Here is an 18817-nt window from a genome sequence, read left to right as displayed (position 1 = left end):
CCCCACCATCGCCTGGATGTCCTGCTGTCACTGCCAGAGAACACATTACCCTAAATGGGACAGTTTCTTCTCAGCTCCATCTAACTCTTACCATCTGGAAGCGCAGGGCTACCATCACCAGACCCCTCTGACTTTTCAAGAGCATTTGAAATCCATACTTCTATATGAAATCTCTAATTTTAAAAACACCCCGTGAAACAAACAGAGCACGTCTGCAGGGTTAGCCCAGGGACCGCCAGTTTGCGTCTTCTAACCTACAGATAGTATCAAGGCCCTCAGTGCCTCGGCCAAACCCTAACCCTCCAGCTCTCCTGAGGACTTGTCAACGCAAATGGGGGCGTGCAGCAGATCTACGTTCTGACTCCTGCAGCCTGTGAAATGTGTTCCCTTAGAGAGCAAAAGGGCCTTTGCACGTTAAGGCTCTTGAGATGGGAGATGATCCTGGATTAGCCAGGGGGCCCAATGTCATCACAAGGGGCTTTCTAAGAAAGAGGCAGGAGCGTCAGAGTCAGAGGAGGAGACATGATGAGGGAGGAAGAGGTCAGAGTGAGTGACCAGACTGCTGCTTTGAAGATGGAAGGGACCACGAGCCAAGGAATGATGGCAGCCCCTGGACGCTGGGAAAGGAAGCAGATTCTCCACTCCAGCTTCCAGAAGGAACCCGGCCCGACCGACACCTTGATTTCAGCCCTTGAGACCCATCTTGGACCTCTGACCTTGAGAACTGTAAGGTCAATTTGTGTGCTTTGTGCTACCACGTGTGTAGTCATTTGTTACAGCAGTGATAGGAGACACAGAGAAGGTGCTTTGGAAGAGCGTGACAGGCACCCCTCCCTCGAACCCCACTTCTCACACTTGTTTCCCAGCCTGGAGCATGCTCCCTCACTTCACACTGGCTGGACCCTTGGTGGCTGTCCTCCAGGCCTGCCTCTTCCAGGAAGCCTTCCAGGCCCATCTAGCTGAGAGCGCCTCCAGCCCTTGATGTTGATCTCCCTCATTTTGGCACCTAATCTTTTACAGCCATAGTATCCAACCATGTTAAAATCTCCTGAGGGCACTGAAAAAAAACCAGATGCCTAGGCCCTACCCCATCAATCAAACTGAGGGGTGGAGCCTGGGCAGGGGTAGTTTTTAAAAGCTTGCAGGTATTTCTCAGGGGACACCAGGGCCAAGGACAGCGGTGATGGAGCGCTCCTGCTAGCTCCCTCTCTACGTGTGTGTGTATATTGTTTCTTGAGTGTCTCTTCACAGAGCCCAGACCAGTGCCTGGCACTTAGTAGGTGTTTAATACATTTTTGCAGACTGACTGTGACCGTAAACTCCTAAACCACAGGGCTGTCCTAGTAATCATTAAGTGACTTTCCTTTTATTTGCCCAGCTCTAAACCCAGTGTTTAGTTACTACTAGTAAATTGAACTAAATTAACTAGGGCAGTAAGTGGTTATTCTAAACAAGCCTTTTGTGACTTTTAAAGAGAGGTTTTTCCGTGGCCTCACTCGTGCCCGTGTTGTTTATTTACTTCGTTCAGTCCACATTTCTCTGAGCTCCCAAAATGTGCCAGCCTCCAAACTGAGCTGCTGAGGAAATGCACGAAAGCGACCGCTCCAGCTTCATGGAGGAGACAGATGTGGCCCAAAGAAGTGGAGCGTGTGCCATAGCTGCCACCCGTCATTACTCTCTAATGAAAATCACAAGCCTGGTGCCGATTCTTTTTTGGCATGAGTATCGCCTCTGCGAACCCCTGTGGAGTAAGAGCAGTGATTCTCAAAGCTGTGGCCCCCATACCAGCAGCACTGGCCTCCCCTGGGGACTGGTCAAACATGTGCGTTCTCAGGCCCCATCCAGACCCACTGAATCAGAAACTGGGGATGGGACCAGCAGTCTGTGTTTTCACAGCCCTCCTGGTCATTTTGCTACCCCTGCCTTAAAGCCGTGCTTCTCAGCCTTGGCCTCATATTCAAATCACCTGGGGAGCTTTTAAAAAAAAATAAGACTGCTCAGACGCCACCCCACATCTATTAAGTCAGGATCTCTGGGAATGGGGCCTGGGCGTCAAAATATTTAAAGCTCCCTGGGTGAAGGGAAGAAAGCACTGCCTTGCCATTGGACGGACCAGGGTGAGAATGCCAACAAACGCCAGCCCTAGCATTCTGGGCAGGACAGCAGCGTCACACCGGGGCACTGGGAAGGATCTTGGCGTTCCAGTTCCATCTCCGAGGTTCCTCTTCAAGCGTGACCCTTGTTTAGACATGTAGCACAACCTGCCTCTTCAACTAACTCTTTCAGAGTAGGCTTGGGAAAGACATGTCAGTGATGCCGGAACTGCCAGCTCTGCTTGTTGAACGGTGACTCTTGATCAGTCATACAGGAAAGGAGCGTGAGGTGATTCACCTTAAGAGAGGATGTGTTCAGAGCCTTCGCTGAGTAACTCCAGGCACTTTGGGATTCCTTTTTGTCACCTTTGGGTTAGTCTCCTGTTTTTCAATTGAGTTAAGTCATGTATTACATTTATAGTTTACATATATCATTTAGATGATAATTTATGCAATGATAATATATATTATAATTACATGCAATTAGCAAGGGCATACAAAGCATAATAATCACGAGAATAGTTACTGCCTGTGGAGTGCTTGCTATGTTAGGCATTATATTTAGCACTTTACATACATTGTTGCAGTGAGCTTTAAAACAGTCCAATGCATATGTTTGACCACATTACGCCCTTTTTCACGATGAGGAAACCGAGGACGAGGAATGTTAAGTTATTCACTCAAAGTCACATAGAAAACGGCGGACCCAGGGTTTAAACCTAGGTCTGTCATCAAAGATCATGCTTTCAGTAATTGAAAAAAAAATTTTTTTAATTTTATTTTAAATCACACTTTTACCCCAGCCTCCACTGGCTCATAGTAAGCAGTAGCACATGTATATAATACTATTAAAATTACATAGTACAATATGTAAAGAACATGCTACTGGATAGTGTTATAGATATGCATAAAATCATACATCATTTCACATGCAGTTGTACATAATATAAACTCAACAAATGCCATTTATGAAACAGTGTTACCATTTAAAGCTACTTATATAGTATCAATTATAGTTCATTTGTATCCTGAGGACATTATTTCAAAAGACCATTCTCAGAATGTTGCATTGAGAATATGTGGCTTCTTTGAAAATACTAAGACACAGTGTTAAAGGAAAAAAACAGGATCTATATTAGACATATATAGTTTATATGCATGGAAAAAATGGAAAGAAAGTACCCCAGATCTTTCACAGAAATTATGGTTGGATGGTTGGACTGTAAGAGGTTTTATTTTCTTCTTGATGTTTTGGGCTTGATGTGCCCCAGACAGGCTGATATTTGGTGTCACTTCAACCTGGTGCTCTTTCAGCTTTTGTTCTACATTTATTTAGTGGACAGGGAGAAACTGGTAATAAATAATTGATATATAGTGTGTGCAAATATAGATTCACTTCCTGATTCATTCCTACAGACCAAAGTAGAGTTGATGTTCTGAGGGTGGGGAATATTTCCCACTTCTCTGTGGCTTTTATTCTCTCTCTTTGTAAATTTCCAACCCCCACAATTTATTGGCAGACATATTAGTTTAAAATGTAGACACTAAACTAAATTACTCATTCCTAGCCCTTTGCCAGGCGTAATTCCAGTTTCCGAATTTCAGCCAACTGCAACATGCATGGTACAAAAATACAGCACAGGCACGGGCTGACGGCAGCAAGGAGTGGTGGTGTGTGTTTGTTTTTATATTATATTTCTCTCTTTCTTGTATTTTGCCAGTTACATAAGGAATCTCGTCTGGAGACTTGCATTAACCAGCACCACATTTCCAGCTGAAGGCTCAGACATGTCATCACCCTTTGCTCAATTCTAGAGAATTTGGAAAATTCACAAAGAATGACTCTCCAAAGCAGGACTCACAGAATGAATTGTGAAGTGTTCTGTTTTCTTCTGTTTTGGGGAGAGTTTGTGTAGAATTGGTATTTTTCTTTACATATTTGGTAGAATTCGCCAGTGAAGCCATGCTGTCCTGGGCTTTTCTTCGTGGACGTTTTAAATCACTAATTCAATCTCTTTATTTGTGATGGGTCTATTCAGATTTTCTATTTCTTCTTGTGTCAGTTTTGGTCATTTGTTTCTTTCTGGACATTTCATCTAAGTTATTTGATTTGTTGGCATATAGTTGTTCATACTCGTTTTTATTTTTGTGAGGTTGGTACTAGTGTCCCCTTCTCCATTTCTGATTTTAGTAATTTGAGTTTTTTCTCTTTTTTCTTGGTTAGCCTGGCTAAAGATTTGTCAATTTTGTTGATCTTCTCAATGAATGATGGCTTTTTTAGGTGTTCATTTAAAAAAATTATACCACATAAAGTACATAGTTGTCACATATAATCTTTTGTGTGTATAAAATATTGCAGAATAAAAATGGAACAGAAAGAAAGGAAAAAGGAATCATGGTGCAGTCAATTGTCTTAGAAAACTTACAAGGGTCACAGGTCCCATATTTGAGTTGCACACTAAATTATTTGCTTATTTATATAAGCTAATATCTGAATTCTATCTTTTAGATGAAACTGATATCTGCTTCACAAAGAGATAGTTGATACAATGTGAGACACTTAGGTGAAAAGTGATAAGATGAAACAGTGTTTATGCCAATGCTAAAAGCATTGACAAATTGGACACTCTTTTAGGGATGCGGTAAAAAGCACCACAGACTGGGTGACTTAAGACAACAGAAATGTATTTTCTCATGAAATCAAGGTATCAGTAGGACTATATTCTCTGAAACCTATAAGGGAGAATCCTTCCTTTTCTAGCTTCTGGCGGTCGCCAGCACTCCTCGGCAGTTACATAAAGAACTGGCTTAAACTGTATCACTTTATTCTCTGCCTCCTTCATCACAGGACCATCTTTTCCCCATGTGTCTGTCTCTTCTTCTTAAAGGACAGCAGTTACATTGGATTAAAGGAGGCCCACCCTACTCCAGTGTGACCTCATCTTAACTAATTACATCTGCCATGACCCTATTTCTTTTTTTCTTTTCTTTTTTTAACTTTGTTGGGGAACAGTATGTTTTTCCCAGGACCCATCAGCTCCAAGTCAAGTTGTCCTTCAATCTTAGTTGTAGAGGATACAAGCTCAGCTTCAAGTCCAGTCGCCATTTTTAAAAAAGATTTTATTGGGGAATTGGGGGAAGGGAAGAGTGTTGAGGAATTGGGGAAGGGGAACAGACAAGTTGCTGTCCTTTTGTTCTTCAGTCTAGTTGTGGAGGACGGCGCTTCACTGGCCCATGTTGGTATTGTGATCATTGCGCTCTTCCTGGCTGACGCAGATCGGTCGCCAGCCATTGGACGGCCACTCATGGTGTCTCACAGCAGCCCAGCTCCAGGTCGAGCTGTTGCTCACCATCTTAGCTGTAGAGGGCGCAGCGTCACTGGCCCTCATGTGGGATCCGAACTGGGGCCCTGCTGCTTAGAGCTGGGGTCCCAAGCCAACTCCTAACCAAAGCGCCACTTGGCCGGCCCACCATTTTTTTCAGTATCTACTTGCGGGGGGTGCAGCCCACCGTCCCATGTGGGAGTGGAATCAGCAACCTTGTTGTTAAGAGCACGCGCTCTATCCACTGAGCCATCCAGCCGCCTAACCCTGTTTCTAAACAATATCATTCTAAGGTCCTCGGGGTTAGGAATTCAACGTATCTTTCTTGGGGGACACAGTCAACCCATTACAGATGTGTTCTAAGATAACAGTGAACATTTGTCTGTTACTCTCCAATTTTTAGAAGTATATCACAGTCTTTTCTGCTTACCATGGCCTTTTTTTTTTTTTTTTCCAAACCTCTTCCCTAGATTGAAGATATGTTCAACGAAATCAGATTTAGTGAGTACGTGGACACTGGAGAGATAATTGACAAAATCAACTTACCAGATTTCCTCAAAATTTACCTTAACCACCGGCCACCTTTTGGGAATACCATGCATAACATCCAGAAGAGCTTCGACATCCTTGGCTATACCAATTCAAAAGGGAAGAAAGCTATTCAAAGAGAAGATTTCCTGAAACTGCTTCTAACCAAAGGTAAATCCATAAATAGGGAAACCTTGTAACATCCTCTGGCCAATGGTGAGCGACACCCTGGCATCTTTATTTGGACAGGGTTTCAGCCTGGGGGGTGTCCTTGCTGACCCGCGTAGCTGGCATGGTGGGGTCACAGGAAGGACACTGACCAGGGGACCAGAAGAATGCTGGCTATGTTCCCACTTGCTGAAATTTCAGGGTTCAGTGTCCTCAGTTGTAAAATGGGAAAACAGTGCCAGCCCTCAATGTCACGGGGCTATTATGAGATTCGGCTGTTATGGGATGTGTTTGTAAACTAAACCACACCAAAGTCAAAATGTCCCCTTTTACCTACTCTTTTCCTCATTATTTTATGTGAGGAAGTCAAGCAGGCATTCTCCCTGGGTGATCATTTCATCTTAGCCACGCTGGCGGTTCTAATGTGGGGGGAACTTGAAAGCAAGCCAGTGCAGCCTTTATCAGAAAGCTGTCTGATGTCTCCATACAAGCCCCAACATAGTTCCCCTGTAGGAGCCCCATTTCTAACACCATACAAGGAAGCATATGCGACAGTAACATGGGACCCTACACTGTCTTTGTGTCTCAAGAAGGAAATAGCCGAATAATTCTCTTTCAGACCTCAGAACGATGGCACTACGCGCTGACATCATGTTCAGTCCCAAGAGCTGACCCGCCCCCCCCCCTTTTTTTTTAAACGATACCCAGGTGAGCACATGACTGAGGAGGAGATGTCTGACTGCTTTGCTTCGCTGCTGGGACTAAATCCCGAGGGCTGGAAATCCGAGCCTGCAGCCTCCTCTGTCAAAGGTACTGGGGCTGGCTCTGTCTGGGCACGCAGCCGAGCTCTCAGGTCTGCTGTACACTTAAGTGCATTTATGTCTCCTGACTGCGGCAAGCCACTCTCCTTAATACCCCCACACACAACAAAGCAAGTCTGTCGGGAACCCCACATGAATAAGTTATGAAAAGGCCAGTGAGCGGCAGTCACGTCTAAGAGAGGAAAGAAAGCTTTTTGTCCCCGTGCTTGTCTGTCCTTTGTGCCTTCTGGTCTTGCTTTTTCCCTTTAGTCCCCTGACCTGGTCTTCATCTTTCCGGCCTGGGCGGGTGACTATTGGCCGCTGGCAGAGCATTCAGTTTGGAAGCTGTTTCAGACGAAGGGGAATTGTCAAGAGGGACTTGATAAGGAGAGGGCGACGGCTTGGTAGGTGGCACAAGCCTGACTTTAAGCTGCCAGAATTTTTAAAGTTTTTAAAGATCAGGCTCTCTTTCCTGCCTGAGGATTTCCTATCTCCTTCTCCTAGTCCACTCCAGGGAGGTAAATGGCCCTGGACTGTGGGTTGTGCATTTAAGCTCAGCAGGAATCAATCCAGACCCCCACCTCCTGGGCCTGCCTGTGTGGGAATAACTCCAGGGATTAGCCCAGGATGCTAGCCTGATGACCCCGTGGTGGTCAGTGCCGCTACTGTTACTGCGACTGGAGTCAGGAGCTGAGATCCCCCCCAGGCCCTCTCCTCCCTCTTCTTGTATTGTCTGTCCCCAGTTTCAAATGAACAGAGTCCCTAAACTCAGACAGTTCTAGACTCCGGTATCTGACTCTATCCTTTTGTCCTTAGGGTCTCACGATGTACCTTTACCTATTGTTAGGTATTTATGTTGTGTTCCTAGGTGTCTCGAAACAGTAACATCAAGGATACAGGGTGGTTGAGGTTTTCCAGTGAAGTTTGCAGAGACCCAAGTAACAAGTGCTCCAAACCACAAAGGAAGGATTTTAACCGTTTTCCACCCAGGGTTTTTTTCCCAAGGAATCAAAGCCAAACCACAGCACAAAGCACCTCTCGCTTTTTAGTATCGTTTCCTTGTGTTTTTGGAAAATGCGTCTGCATTCGAAACCTGATTGTTATGAAGACACTGGTTTCCTTGTTTGCCCAGGCTCAGAAGTGTGCTATGAAGAAGAACTTCCAGACGAAATCACTGCAGAAATATTCGCGACGGAAATTCTTGGCTTAACCATCTCACCCCACGTCAGACAAGATCCTACGGTCAGTGAAGTTGTCAGGAATGTTTGAAGCACAAAGGACTTTGTGTGTGAGCGCTTTTGTTGTTTTTTTTCCCCCAAGAAGCACTAAGTTTCCTGCACTTCCCTACCCCCACTCTAAATCTTTAGAATCTTTAGACATTAAAAGCAAATTTCTGTTAAGCAATGGAATTCACAAAGTTGGGCATTCCACTGTTTCTGAAAGAGACAAGTGGGTGGAGGCAAGAAAAACACTGGCAGCTGGATATAAATGGTGGCTAGACACCCCGGCCTGTCTTTGTGCCTAATCTAAGGCAGTGCTGCCTGGTGGGGGGTTTGAAGGGACGTGGAGGTGATGTGGTCTTTGGGGACAGAGAGGGCCTTGGCTAGCAGCAGGCCTTCCTAGTGACACGTGTGACCTTATCCCCTTCCCCTCGAGTGCCACCTGGACCCTTGTCCTAATGTGACCTGATGTGGAGCACCCCTGCCTGCTGTTAGGCTGGGGTAGGGGTGCTGGGATCTCTGGTCTTCTGAGAGTCCCTTACTTATGGCTTCTTCTCAGCAAAACATTCCAGCAGCGTCATGTGGTCGTTATGAAGAGCATCACTGGCCATGCTTAACCCAGGTGGCAACTGTCAGAGAGAATGCAAAAAGCACCCAAGAACCTCATGTATGCTGCACCAGAGCCAAAAACCACACAGCCAACCTCTGGGCAGAATCACCTAGAGTCTGTGAGCCCCTCCCACCCACCAGAAACCAATGTGGCTGATTGACTGCCTCACACTCGCTAGGCTTCAAAACCCCGAATAGGCAAAAAACGGGCCAGTTCCCCTGCTCAGGGAGGTTTAGGGAACATGACTAGGTTTTCAGCGGTGTTTTGTCCTTGAAAATAGAATCCCGTCATCATGTAAACAGATGAAAGCTATGGTTTCCGTTGTGAGGTCTCCTTCAGGCAGATGTGCACCCTCAGTCCAACACAGCCTCCCCCCGCCAGACCAGGTCCTTCCCAGGGGAACTAGCATTTGAGGTAGCATTTCTGGTCCCCATCAAAGTACTTTGTGGTCAGGAGCTGAGGTGTGTGTGAGAGTAACAGTAGCAGCGGCCTCCTCTGTGCACAGAGCCTGCCCCACTGCATGGCGCCCACCTGGAAGATGGGCACGGGGAGTCACTGGAATACCCTGAAACACAGAATGGAACCATCTACCTGGAACCAGGCTGTGTCACTATGACCTTGGGACAGACGGCATGGGCCAAGGTTCCACAGGCACCTGCTGATCACGTTGTGTCACCAGGGCTTTGCAACCTAGTTTACAGTTTGTTCTTTTTAAAAACACACAAAAAGGAAAACAAGCTTTATGAATCAATTTTGCAGCTGCTAAGGGCTTCGGAGATAGATTACCAAGCCAGTTAAAAAGTTCCTGGGGACATTTTAGGGAACAGGAAATTCTCAAATGACTTGTTCTCTTCAAAAAATAACTCAGAATTGGATGCAGTCTGGACACCAACCAGAGGCTTCTTTCATTAAAGCTGGCACACTGATTTTGTTCTCAGTGACTACATAACATTGGAATAATTGTCATCAACAGGGCAGACCAATGACCGGTTGGACCCACTATGATGTTCCCCGTGTGCTGAGCCAGCTTCCGGCATCTCTTTAAGTCACCATGGGGTCCTGGCTAAGACATTCATCCAGGAAGGCCAAAATAGTGAGGGACAGCAGGGTCTGTGTCAGTGGCATTCACACCCCAGCCTGGCCTGTGGGGCCCCTTCTCAGCTTCAGAACCTCTCTCTGCAGGTGCTTTTGTTTTGATGTCTCTCAGTTAGTTTGACCAAGGCAGAGAGCAGCATGTTCACCTTTCAGCCCTAGGAGGGCCTCTCCACCTCCCATCCCTGCCGAGCAGGCCAGGCCTGCAGGCCACACAGGTCGTGAAGAGGAAGGACAGCCATCCAAGGCTGTCACGTAAGCAGAGAACTCGGGCTGTCCAGTAGTGTGGGTGGCAGAGCAGTGATGCCAGAAAGGGAAAACGGAGAGACTGAAGGAAGACAGGATTGTTGGGCTTGTACATGCAGCCTTAGGGACAAAATACCGAACCCCAAAAAGCACGCTGTGATGTTCCTTTGAAGAAGGAATGCCATTGCAGGTAGGGCCTTTGGCTGCTGACCTCCACATCCTGGTTTGTTGCTTGCAGAGTTCAGGAGTGTGTAGAATAGCAGTGGTCTTCCAGGAACCACCAAGAGCCTCCCCCCAAACCCCACTCTCTGCTCCAGACCCCCAGGCTCCTCTGGCCCATGCTTCAGTTTGGAAAGGTTGGGCTGAGTTCATTTTCTGCTTCTGCTATTTAATAGGTCCCTGGGTGCCCTTGGGTGTGGCTAATCTCTTAAACCTCAATTGCCTCCTGGAACACTTGGGGTGCTCATGAGGATTAAAAGAGATGGCACAAGTCGAATGTCATGGGCATAAGTTAGCACTCAAAATCGGACAGCAGCTGTTGTTATATTACTACAGGCAGAAACTGGGCCTGAGGCTCGGGAAGCCATTTGATGAGAATGAACCCTTTCCCAGTTTGAGTTTTAGCACCAGTTAACGCTTGTTAAAAGAGGGGTCTCTGCTGGTTTTGACAATGGGCCCTCGGTTAACATTTGTGGGATGATGGAATGAATGAACTTGAAGCTTCAGTGCCCTTTTAATAGCTGACTTAGCTTTCGAATACAAGGGCATGCCAGTCCTCACAGACCCTCTCCATCACAGTCTGCAGACTTCCCCTATAAAGGGCTAGAGTGTAAATATTGAGGCTCTGCAGGCCCAGCCCCTCTCCCTCACCCCCAACTGCATGGGTCAGGCATCAAAGAAAAGCAGCCACAGACAATACAGGAAAGAGTGACCGTGGCCGCATTTCCGAGCACGTACAGTGACAGACATGGAAATCTGGATTACGTGGCCATTTCCACACGTCATGAAAACATCGTCTTCTTTTGATTCTTTTCAACCATTAAAAAATGTGGAAACTGTTCTTCGCTCAGGGGCCACACAGGACTCGCCGCCCGGATTCATCCCACAGGCTGGAGTTTGCTCTCCCTCACAGGCCAGGATTACCCCCTCCCAACAGATTTTTACAAATGCAGGGAATCTGTACAACATGCCTGACTGGTACTTTTCAAAAACGTCAAGGTCATGGCCCACGAGAAAAGACTGAGGAGCTGTCACAGATCGGAGGAGACTAAAGGAGACAAAATGACGAAATGCAAAGTGGGATCCTGGCTTTCGGGAACAGAGAGCGGACATCAGAAGCTAGTGAGATTGCCGTGAAGTCCGAGGTGCTGGTTTCTCAGCTTCGCTTGCTGTCATGGTTAGATGTGCAAACTTGGGAAGCTAGATGACAGGTCTATGGGAACTCTCGGTTCTGCCTTTGCAACTCTCCTGTAAATCTCACATTAGTTCAAAATTTAAAAAGAAAAAGATAGAAAAGAAATCTGTGCCACCTTTCCGACTGAGTCACCCTGAATTTGTTTCCTCTGTGAGCATCTCGAGGCAATGCAGATGGGTCCTTCGGCCATGGCCTAGACACCTATGTTTGCAGCGTGAGCGTGCTCTTCTGGGGTTTGGCCAGCATTTCCCTACAGGCAGCTGCTTCAAAATGGATGGTAATAAATAGATACAGGGCACGGCGGATCTACAGCAAGTTGCCACCCTACTCAGATGTCTTATAAGAGCCCTCTGCTAGCTTAGTGTAAAGGGGAAAAAAACACACAAAAAACAGGCTGATGCAACATTCTTCAATGGCAGTGCAACACTGAGTGTAGGGACCAACCTGATGAGACAGTTACCAGCAGGGGCCCCATGCCCTTCGGCTTGTGTTTTCCTGAGCTGCTGAAAGACCTCTTGCCTTTCTAGGTAACTGTGGGTATTTACCCATGCCCAGGTGAGAGGCGTCAGGCCCAGGAAGGTTGCTGTCCACTGCTGGCCCCACCGCCCCTCTTGATAGTTTGAAGTCACTAGTGGTGCAATGGGGCAGTTCAACACCAAAGTTGCCCCACCGAAGTGGAATGAACCATGATGTTCTGCCCGTACCCCTCCTGTTCTCTTATTTTCTTGACTGGAAGTCACAAAGCCCAGCAATGTAAACATGGTCTTTATTTTTGTAGCTCGTGCTCTTTAAAGCAAGGGGGGATGTTTTCTTTTTCTTTTTTTTTTCTTTTTTATTTTCTTTTATTTTCTTATTGGGGAATTGAGGGAGGGGAACAGCACTGGGGAATCAGGGGAAGGGGAACAGACAGGTTGCTGTCCTTTTGTTCTTCAGTCTAGGTGTGGAGGACGTTGCTTCACTGGCCCATGTTAGTATTATCATTGCGCTCTTCCCGGGTGAGGCAGATCGGTCGCTGGCCTCTGGACGGCTGCTCACGGCGGCTCTTGGCAGCTCACACCGGCTGCCACCCGCTCACGCTGGCTGCCACACACAGTAGCTTATGGCAACCCACTGCAGCAGGGGCTGCAGCCTACACAGTCGCCGGCAACTCATGGCAGCCCAGCTCCAGGTTGAGCTGTTGTTCACCATCTTAGCTGTAGAGGACAGTGTCACTGGCCTTCATGTGGGATCCGAACCGGGGCCCTGCTGTTCAGAGCTGGCGTCCCAAGCCAGCTCTTAACCAACGCGCCACTCGGCCAGCCCCGGGGATGTTTTCTCTGGGAGGAGCACAAGTTTAGTATTGTGCTGTGACGAGGCCAGCTGGCCAGCACATCTGCTCTGGTGAGTGAGGGGAGCAGTGGGTGGGATTGTGAGCCACGGGTCTGAAGCACAGAGAAGTTGAAAGCCAGTCGTGGAAAGAGAGGGGGGATACCATTCCAGACAGAGGGGACAGTGTGCATCTAAGCCAGAGGCATTCAGTGAACCAAAGGTCTGTGCGGTCAGACCACAGAGAGGGATGTAGGCACAAGACGAGGTCTGTAGGGGTCTAGAAGGATCTCTGTTCCATTGCCACCATTGATGGTTCTTCTTCTCGGGTCTGACTAGGAATACTTTCGTGTGGGCATTCGGCAGGAGCAATGGAGGCTGGCCCAGTCTTCCAAGGGGAAGTCCTGGGCATTCTCATTTCTTTCTATCCAGAGAGTCTTCATGTGAAATAGGCTGTCACTCAGAAGATCCCAGGAAAGACCAAACGGAAGTCATATGTGGAGCCAGCCCTGAGGTTGTGTTCGTTCACATAACACTTGCCAACGGTGGAAACACTCACAGTGGGTTTCAGCCCCACAAACCTAAAGCCCTGAGTTGACACCTCTTCTTTCTTCTGAGTTTTAAAGGGGTTTCAATGTTTTTTTTTTTAAATGTGACCATAATTTTCTCAGTGATCCTGTTGTCCTTTCACACATGGTCATGTTTAACTACACACTCGCCTGAGTCTCTGGGGATCGCCAGAAGGCAGCCTGGCATACAGTAAAGCTTCAGTAAATGCTTGCCACGTACCCCTTCCTCAATGTCTTGTCGGTCACCTCTACCTTTTCCACTTTTCTAGGATGAATGACAGGTGGCAGTAACTTGTGGCCTACAGATCCACTACCTAATAGTGACCTCGGTGTCAACACAGTGTGCTAAGCCAAGATCCAATGTGGCACGAAGCATGGGCATTGCCCTTAAGATGGTCACACTGTATTGAGGGAAATATGTCAACAATTACAGTATCTTGTGATATGATACAGGGGCATCCCGAGAAGATGGGGTGGGACGGAGGAGGAGGCCAGGGACGGTAAGAGGAGAAATGACATAAACGAGGCTCTCTAAGCCAATCTGAGAGGTGGCTGGGGGCAGTGGCCAGAGAAGGCAGCGGTCACGTTATGGAAGGACGGCCTTGTGTACTGAATCGAGGATGTTAGACGCGATTAAAGTGAAGGGGAGAAGTGGATTAGATTTGCGTCTTAGAGGCACAGGACCGGTTCATGGGCAGGAGGGGATATCTGGGGAAAGGGACCACAGTGGGGAGACTCTTATAATAGTTTGGGATAGAGTAAAGGATTGCAGCAAGAGACGAGGCATTCTGGAAGTATAATGACTAGGGGGCATTTTGGAGATGGTATCAATCATGATCTTTAGTTTGTAGCAACAGAAATGGGCTCTGGTTAGCTTAAGTGAAAAGGGACTTTATTTGAAGACCGTCGGGTAACTCACAGAACCAATGGAGAGCTCTGGAAATGAGCAGGAACCAAAGGCCGCCAGGATGCCAATGGTGCTGCCACCACTGGGATCTCAGTGCCTCCAATCCTCTTAGGTTCTCCAGTGGCCACTTCTGCTGTGAGTTATTGCTCCACTGCCCCTACTGTCCCTCAAAAGCTCAGGGTGGCCAGGTGGCTCAGTTGGTTAGAGCACACGCTCTTAACAACAAGGTTGCTGGGACAGTGGGCTGTGCCTCCCCTCAACTAGATTAAAAATGGCAATGGACTTGGAGCCGAGCTTCACCCACCACAACTAGATTTAAGGACAATGACTTGACTTGGAGCTGATGGGTCCTGGAAAAAACACAGTTACCCAATAAAAATAAAAAAATAAAAAAATCAAAGTAAAAAATCAAAGCCACAATGAGATACCACTTCACCTCCACTAGGAGGGCTAAAGTAAAAAAGACAGTGAGTAACAAGTATCGGTGAGGATGTGGAGAAATCGGAAGCCTCCTTCACTGCTGGTGAGAATGTAAAATGGTGCAGCCGCCTTGGGAAACAGTCTGGCAGTTCCTCAAAATGTTAAACAGAGTCACCATATGAGCCAGCAATTTCACTCCTAGGTACACTGCTAAGAGAAATGGAAACACATCTGCATAAAAAACTGTATGCTAATGTTCATAGCAACATTATTCATAATAGCCAAAAGTGGAAACAACCCAGGTGTCAATGAAAGAATGAATGAACAAAATATGGTAACTCCATACAATGGAATACTATTCAGTTATAAAAAGGAATGAAGTATTAATACACACTACAACATGGATGAGCCTTGAAAATATGCTAAGCAGACACAAAAAGACGCGTATTGCATGATGCCCTGTATGTGAAATGTCCAGAATAGGCAAATCCATAGAGACAGGAAGTAGATTCATGGTTGCCAGGGGCTGGGGGAGGGGAGAGAAAGAGTGACTGCCAATAAGTAGAGAGTTTCTTTTTTGGATGGCAGAAATGTTCTAAAATCGATTGTGGTGATGGTTTCACAACTCGGTGACCATACTAAAAACTACTTTGAAAGGGTGAATTTTTATGGTATTTTAATTATATTTCAGTAAAGCTATTATTTTAACAATCTAACTGGCTAGAGACCATCCACCAACTGGCTAAGTTGGGCCCCAGGCCCAGGACCTGGCTGAAGAGAGCTTCCGTAGTGGGGTGGGGGTGGCTTCACCCCCAAAGGCTCCAGAACTAGGAAGGGTATTCAGAGGCTGGGCAGCCACCATGACTGCATGCGTGGGAGTGAAGCTGCAGACACTTGGGCAGCCTTGGCGATTCCTGACCTGAGAATTCGCCAAGCCTGTTTATGAACATATTCCAGCCTTGCTCCGGGTCACTGGGTCATGACCGGACAGCCTGCGTTTAATTATTCATTGTTAGAAGAGTGTCTGGATTATACAGTCTCACCTTTGAACACATTGTCTCAAAGCGCTTCTCTCTCTCTCCATATATATATATATATATATGACCCCAAGTGGCCCAACTTTTAGGCAAGCCAATGGCTGCATGGATAGGTATGCAAATTTCCAATCCCCTGGTGTCTTGAGCTGGTAACAGTTTTTATAGTTGTGGTTATAGTTCTGAGAGGCAGATTGCAGTGTTTGGTTTAACAAAACTTTTTCCTTTTTTTCAAGGCCTCCCCAGTCTATTTGATATTCACCATAAAGCTCACACTTTGGGGGAGACATTCCCCACGACAGTTTGGGACCCCATTAGGTTCCATCAGTGGTATGCTGGTGAATGTTTACCCACCAGTTCTGGGTGGCGTTGGGGAAAGGGGCCTGACATGTAGCGTTTGCCGATTTCCATAGTGTGAAAGCTCCCACCGTGGCTGATCTCAGATCATCATGATGAGGCCAGTGAACACAGGAAGTGCAGGCCTGTCCGCCAGCTGCCCCATTACTGACCCTGCCCTCAGGGTACAGTAAACAAACCAGTCTTGCTCAATTGGGCAGCCTGTGTTGGCATCACCTGGGTGGTACAGGGACCCACAAGCCCTGAACTTGGATGTAGGTCGCCCTGAACTAGCAGTGCCCTCGCAAGCCTGGCAGAGCAAATGTAAAGCGTCTCTCAAGGAAGGTAACTTCATCAAATTGTCCCTATAAATACATGTTAAAATACAGTGTTCAGCATGGTCCGAGAGAACCCAGCAGATCACAAGGAAATAGGACACCATGAGCAAGAACTTGCAGAAACAGACCCTCAGACACTTCAAATATTAGAATGATCAGACACAGACTATAAAACAACCGTGCTTTGGTGAAAGAAAAGTTTTAAAATCTCTGCAGTGGACAGGAAACTATAAAAAGCGACATGCCAGACTTATAAAGAACATTTGTAGAAAGCTTTCCAGTTTAATCAGAGATCAGAAACACAAATTCCTTCTGGGGCCATCTGGTAACACAAATGAGTAAAGTGACTGGGTGACACACCGGTGACCTGGAGAGCTTTGTCTGAGGGGGTACAGAAGTCCTCAGCTACAGCTGAGTGTTGCCATGTGGTACTGGGGGCCCAGTCTGTAGATGTCAGCTGGATATTTGAATTTCTTTTCATTGTGGTAAAATACATATAACATAAAATTAACCACTGTGAGCATTTTAAAGTGTACAACTCGGTGGCATTATGTATCTCCGCAATGTTGTGCAACCGTCACCTCTGTTTAGTTCCAGAACTTTTCCATCACCCCAAAAGGAGACCCCAGACCCATTAGCAGTCACTCCCCCTTTGAACCCTCCTTCCCTGGCAACCACCAATCTGTTTTCTGTCTCTATGGGTTTGCCTAACCTAGAGAGCTCCTGTCCTTTTGTGAGTGGATTTCACTTAGCGTGTTTTCCAAGTTCATCCATGTTGTGGCAAGTGTCAGTACTTCATGCCTTCTTAACAGCTTAATAGATACACGCATTTATCCATTCATCAGTCAGTACTTGGATTTTTGAGATACTTTCCTATTTTAAATTCATATATATATATATTTTTTATTTATTTTATTTTATTTTATTTTTTTTAAAGTTCTGTGTGGCCCCAAGCACGTCTGCTGACCTGACCCCGGCCAACAGTAGAAGACCTTTGCCTGCTGTTCCATATTTTCCCATGTCCTCAGAATGATTCTCTAAGTGTGCCTTCATTTTTCACATTAGGAACTCGTGGTTCAGAATGGTAACCATACATGCCTAAGAAAAGGCCTGCAGTGCCATCTCCCACTCCATGACCCTCATAGCTTCTCTACCCCAAACCAAAACCTTGGAGCAAGCTGCTTGGTTCTAGAGTGAGTGGGAGTTAGGGGTCTAGTCGCTACGGCTGTGACCTTGAACTTCCCTGAGACTCTGTTTCCCTACGTGGAAAATGACTGCTGCTGGGCTAGTTTATCTCCAAAGCTAGGCTTGTTGACAGGGTCACTCCCACTTTCCCCAAGCATCCATCTGGGTGCGAATTAGCTCTGGTCCAGTCTGTTTAGCTGCACCTGAACACAACCATGGAACACCTGAGTTGTCCTGGTAACTATAGGTTCCTCCACAGAGCTGTCCTGGGGCAGGAAGGGGAAGAAACCACGTCAAGAGTCCTCCTTGTAGGCTGGCCAGTCCATTTTACCGCGCTAGTGTCCTTTGTGCGGTCGCGGCACCGGCTCTGAGACTGGGACCTAAGCCAGTCAGAAGGGGCTTACATTGAAATCGTGGTTCTCCGACAAACCCAGCGCGGGCCCCTTATTTATGGTGAGGGCCACGATCTCCAGGGGGCAAGGCAGAGCCCCAGTTAAAATGCTGGTCACTCTGGAACTTTCTCTGCCGAAAGCTACTTAATAAGCAAGGTCGAGTGGCACCTTTCCTCCGACCTCAGTTTTCCAAAGGATTCGGGAAAGGGAAGCGGCGTCCTAGCCCGGGTGTTTGCACGGGGCCGAGGGCCAGCTGAGGTCCGTGTTTCTCAATTCTCTCCAAGAGCACTCGCATCCCGGGGTTGTCGCCTGCAACTCCGCGAAGTCAAGAGCCCCGCAGGAAAACTTGCATTACTGCACCCGCTGCCGTAAACCCGGAGCGACGGACCGGCCGCCGGACTGGCTCCCAAGGAACGCGCTCCCTCCGCGGCCGGCCCGCCCTCCCCGGGGGACCCCGCGGCACCTGCGGCCTCCGGGTGAGTGTCCGTGCGCTCGCCCGCCCGCCCGCTGCCCCCTCCGCGTGCCGGGTCCCGGTCGCCGGGCGTCCCTCGGCGCGTCCCCGGGGCGGGTGGGAGGCTCGCGGCGCAGCCAGGCGGCGCCCGGAGGCCGCACTGCTGGCGGCTGCGGCGGCGCTGCTCCCCCTGCTCCGTGCAGCTGCCGCCCGGCGCTTGCGCACTGGGCCCGGGCGCGCGGCGGCCCCGGCTTTGTGTGTGTGTGTGTGTGTGTGAGTGTGTGTGTGAGAGTGTGTATGTGTGTGTATGTGTGTGTGTATGTGTGAGTGAGTGAGAGTGTGTGTGTGTATGTGTATGTGTGTGTGTGTGTGTGTGTGTGTGTGTG

At 47.7% G+C, this 18817-nt stretch overlaps 1 protein-coding gene across 3 annotated transcripts in view; it reads left to right on the top strand.

Annotated features, from left to right (window-relative positions):
* CFAP251 (cilia and flagella associated protein 251) overlaps window positions 1–18753 on the top strand; it is a 75864-nt gene extending 57111 nt beyond the window's left edge. For 2 of the 3 annotated variants that reach the window (XM_019649000.1, XM_019648998.1), the window contains exons 20-23: window positions 5887–6115; window positions 6821–6922; window positions 8045–8154; window positions 18265–18753. In XM_019649000.1, the coding sequence (XP_019504545.1) occupies window positions 5887–6115; window positions 6821–6922; window positions 8045–8154; window positions 18265–18708 (885 nt within the window). In that variant the 3' untranslated portion in view covers window positions 18709–18753. Of the gene's footprint in view, window positions 1–5886; window positions 6116–6820; window positions 6923–8044; window positions 8155–18264 lie in introns of those variants that run through there. The other variant, XM_019649002.1, reaches the window with a different exon arrangement.
* Window positions 18754–18817: the final 64 nt, after the last annotated feature.

This window comes from Hipposideros armiger, unplaced genomic scaffold, assembly GCF_001890085.2.
Source record: "Hipposideros armiger isolate ML-2016 unplaced genomic scaffold, ASM189008v1 scaffold_128, whole genome shotgun sequence".
In the NCBI taxonomy this organism is placed as follows: domain Eukaryota; kingdom Metazoa; phylum Chordata; class Mammalia; order Chiroptera; family Hipposideridae; genus Hipposideros; species Hipposideros armiger.
This window is presented reverse-complemented; position numbering and strand designations above follow the sequence as displayed.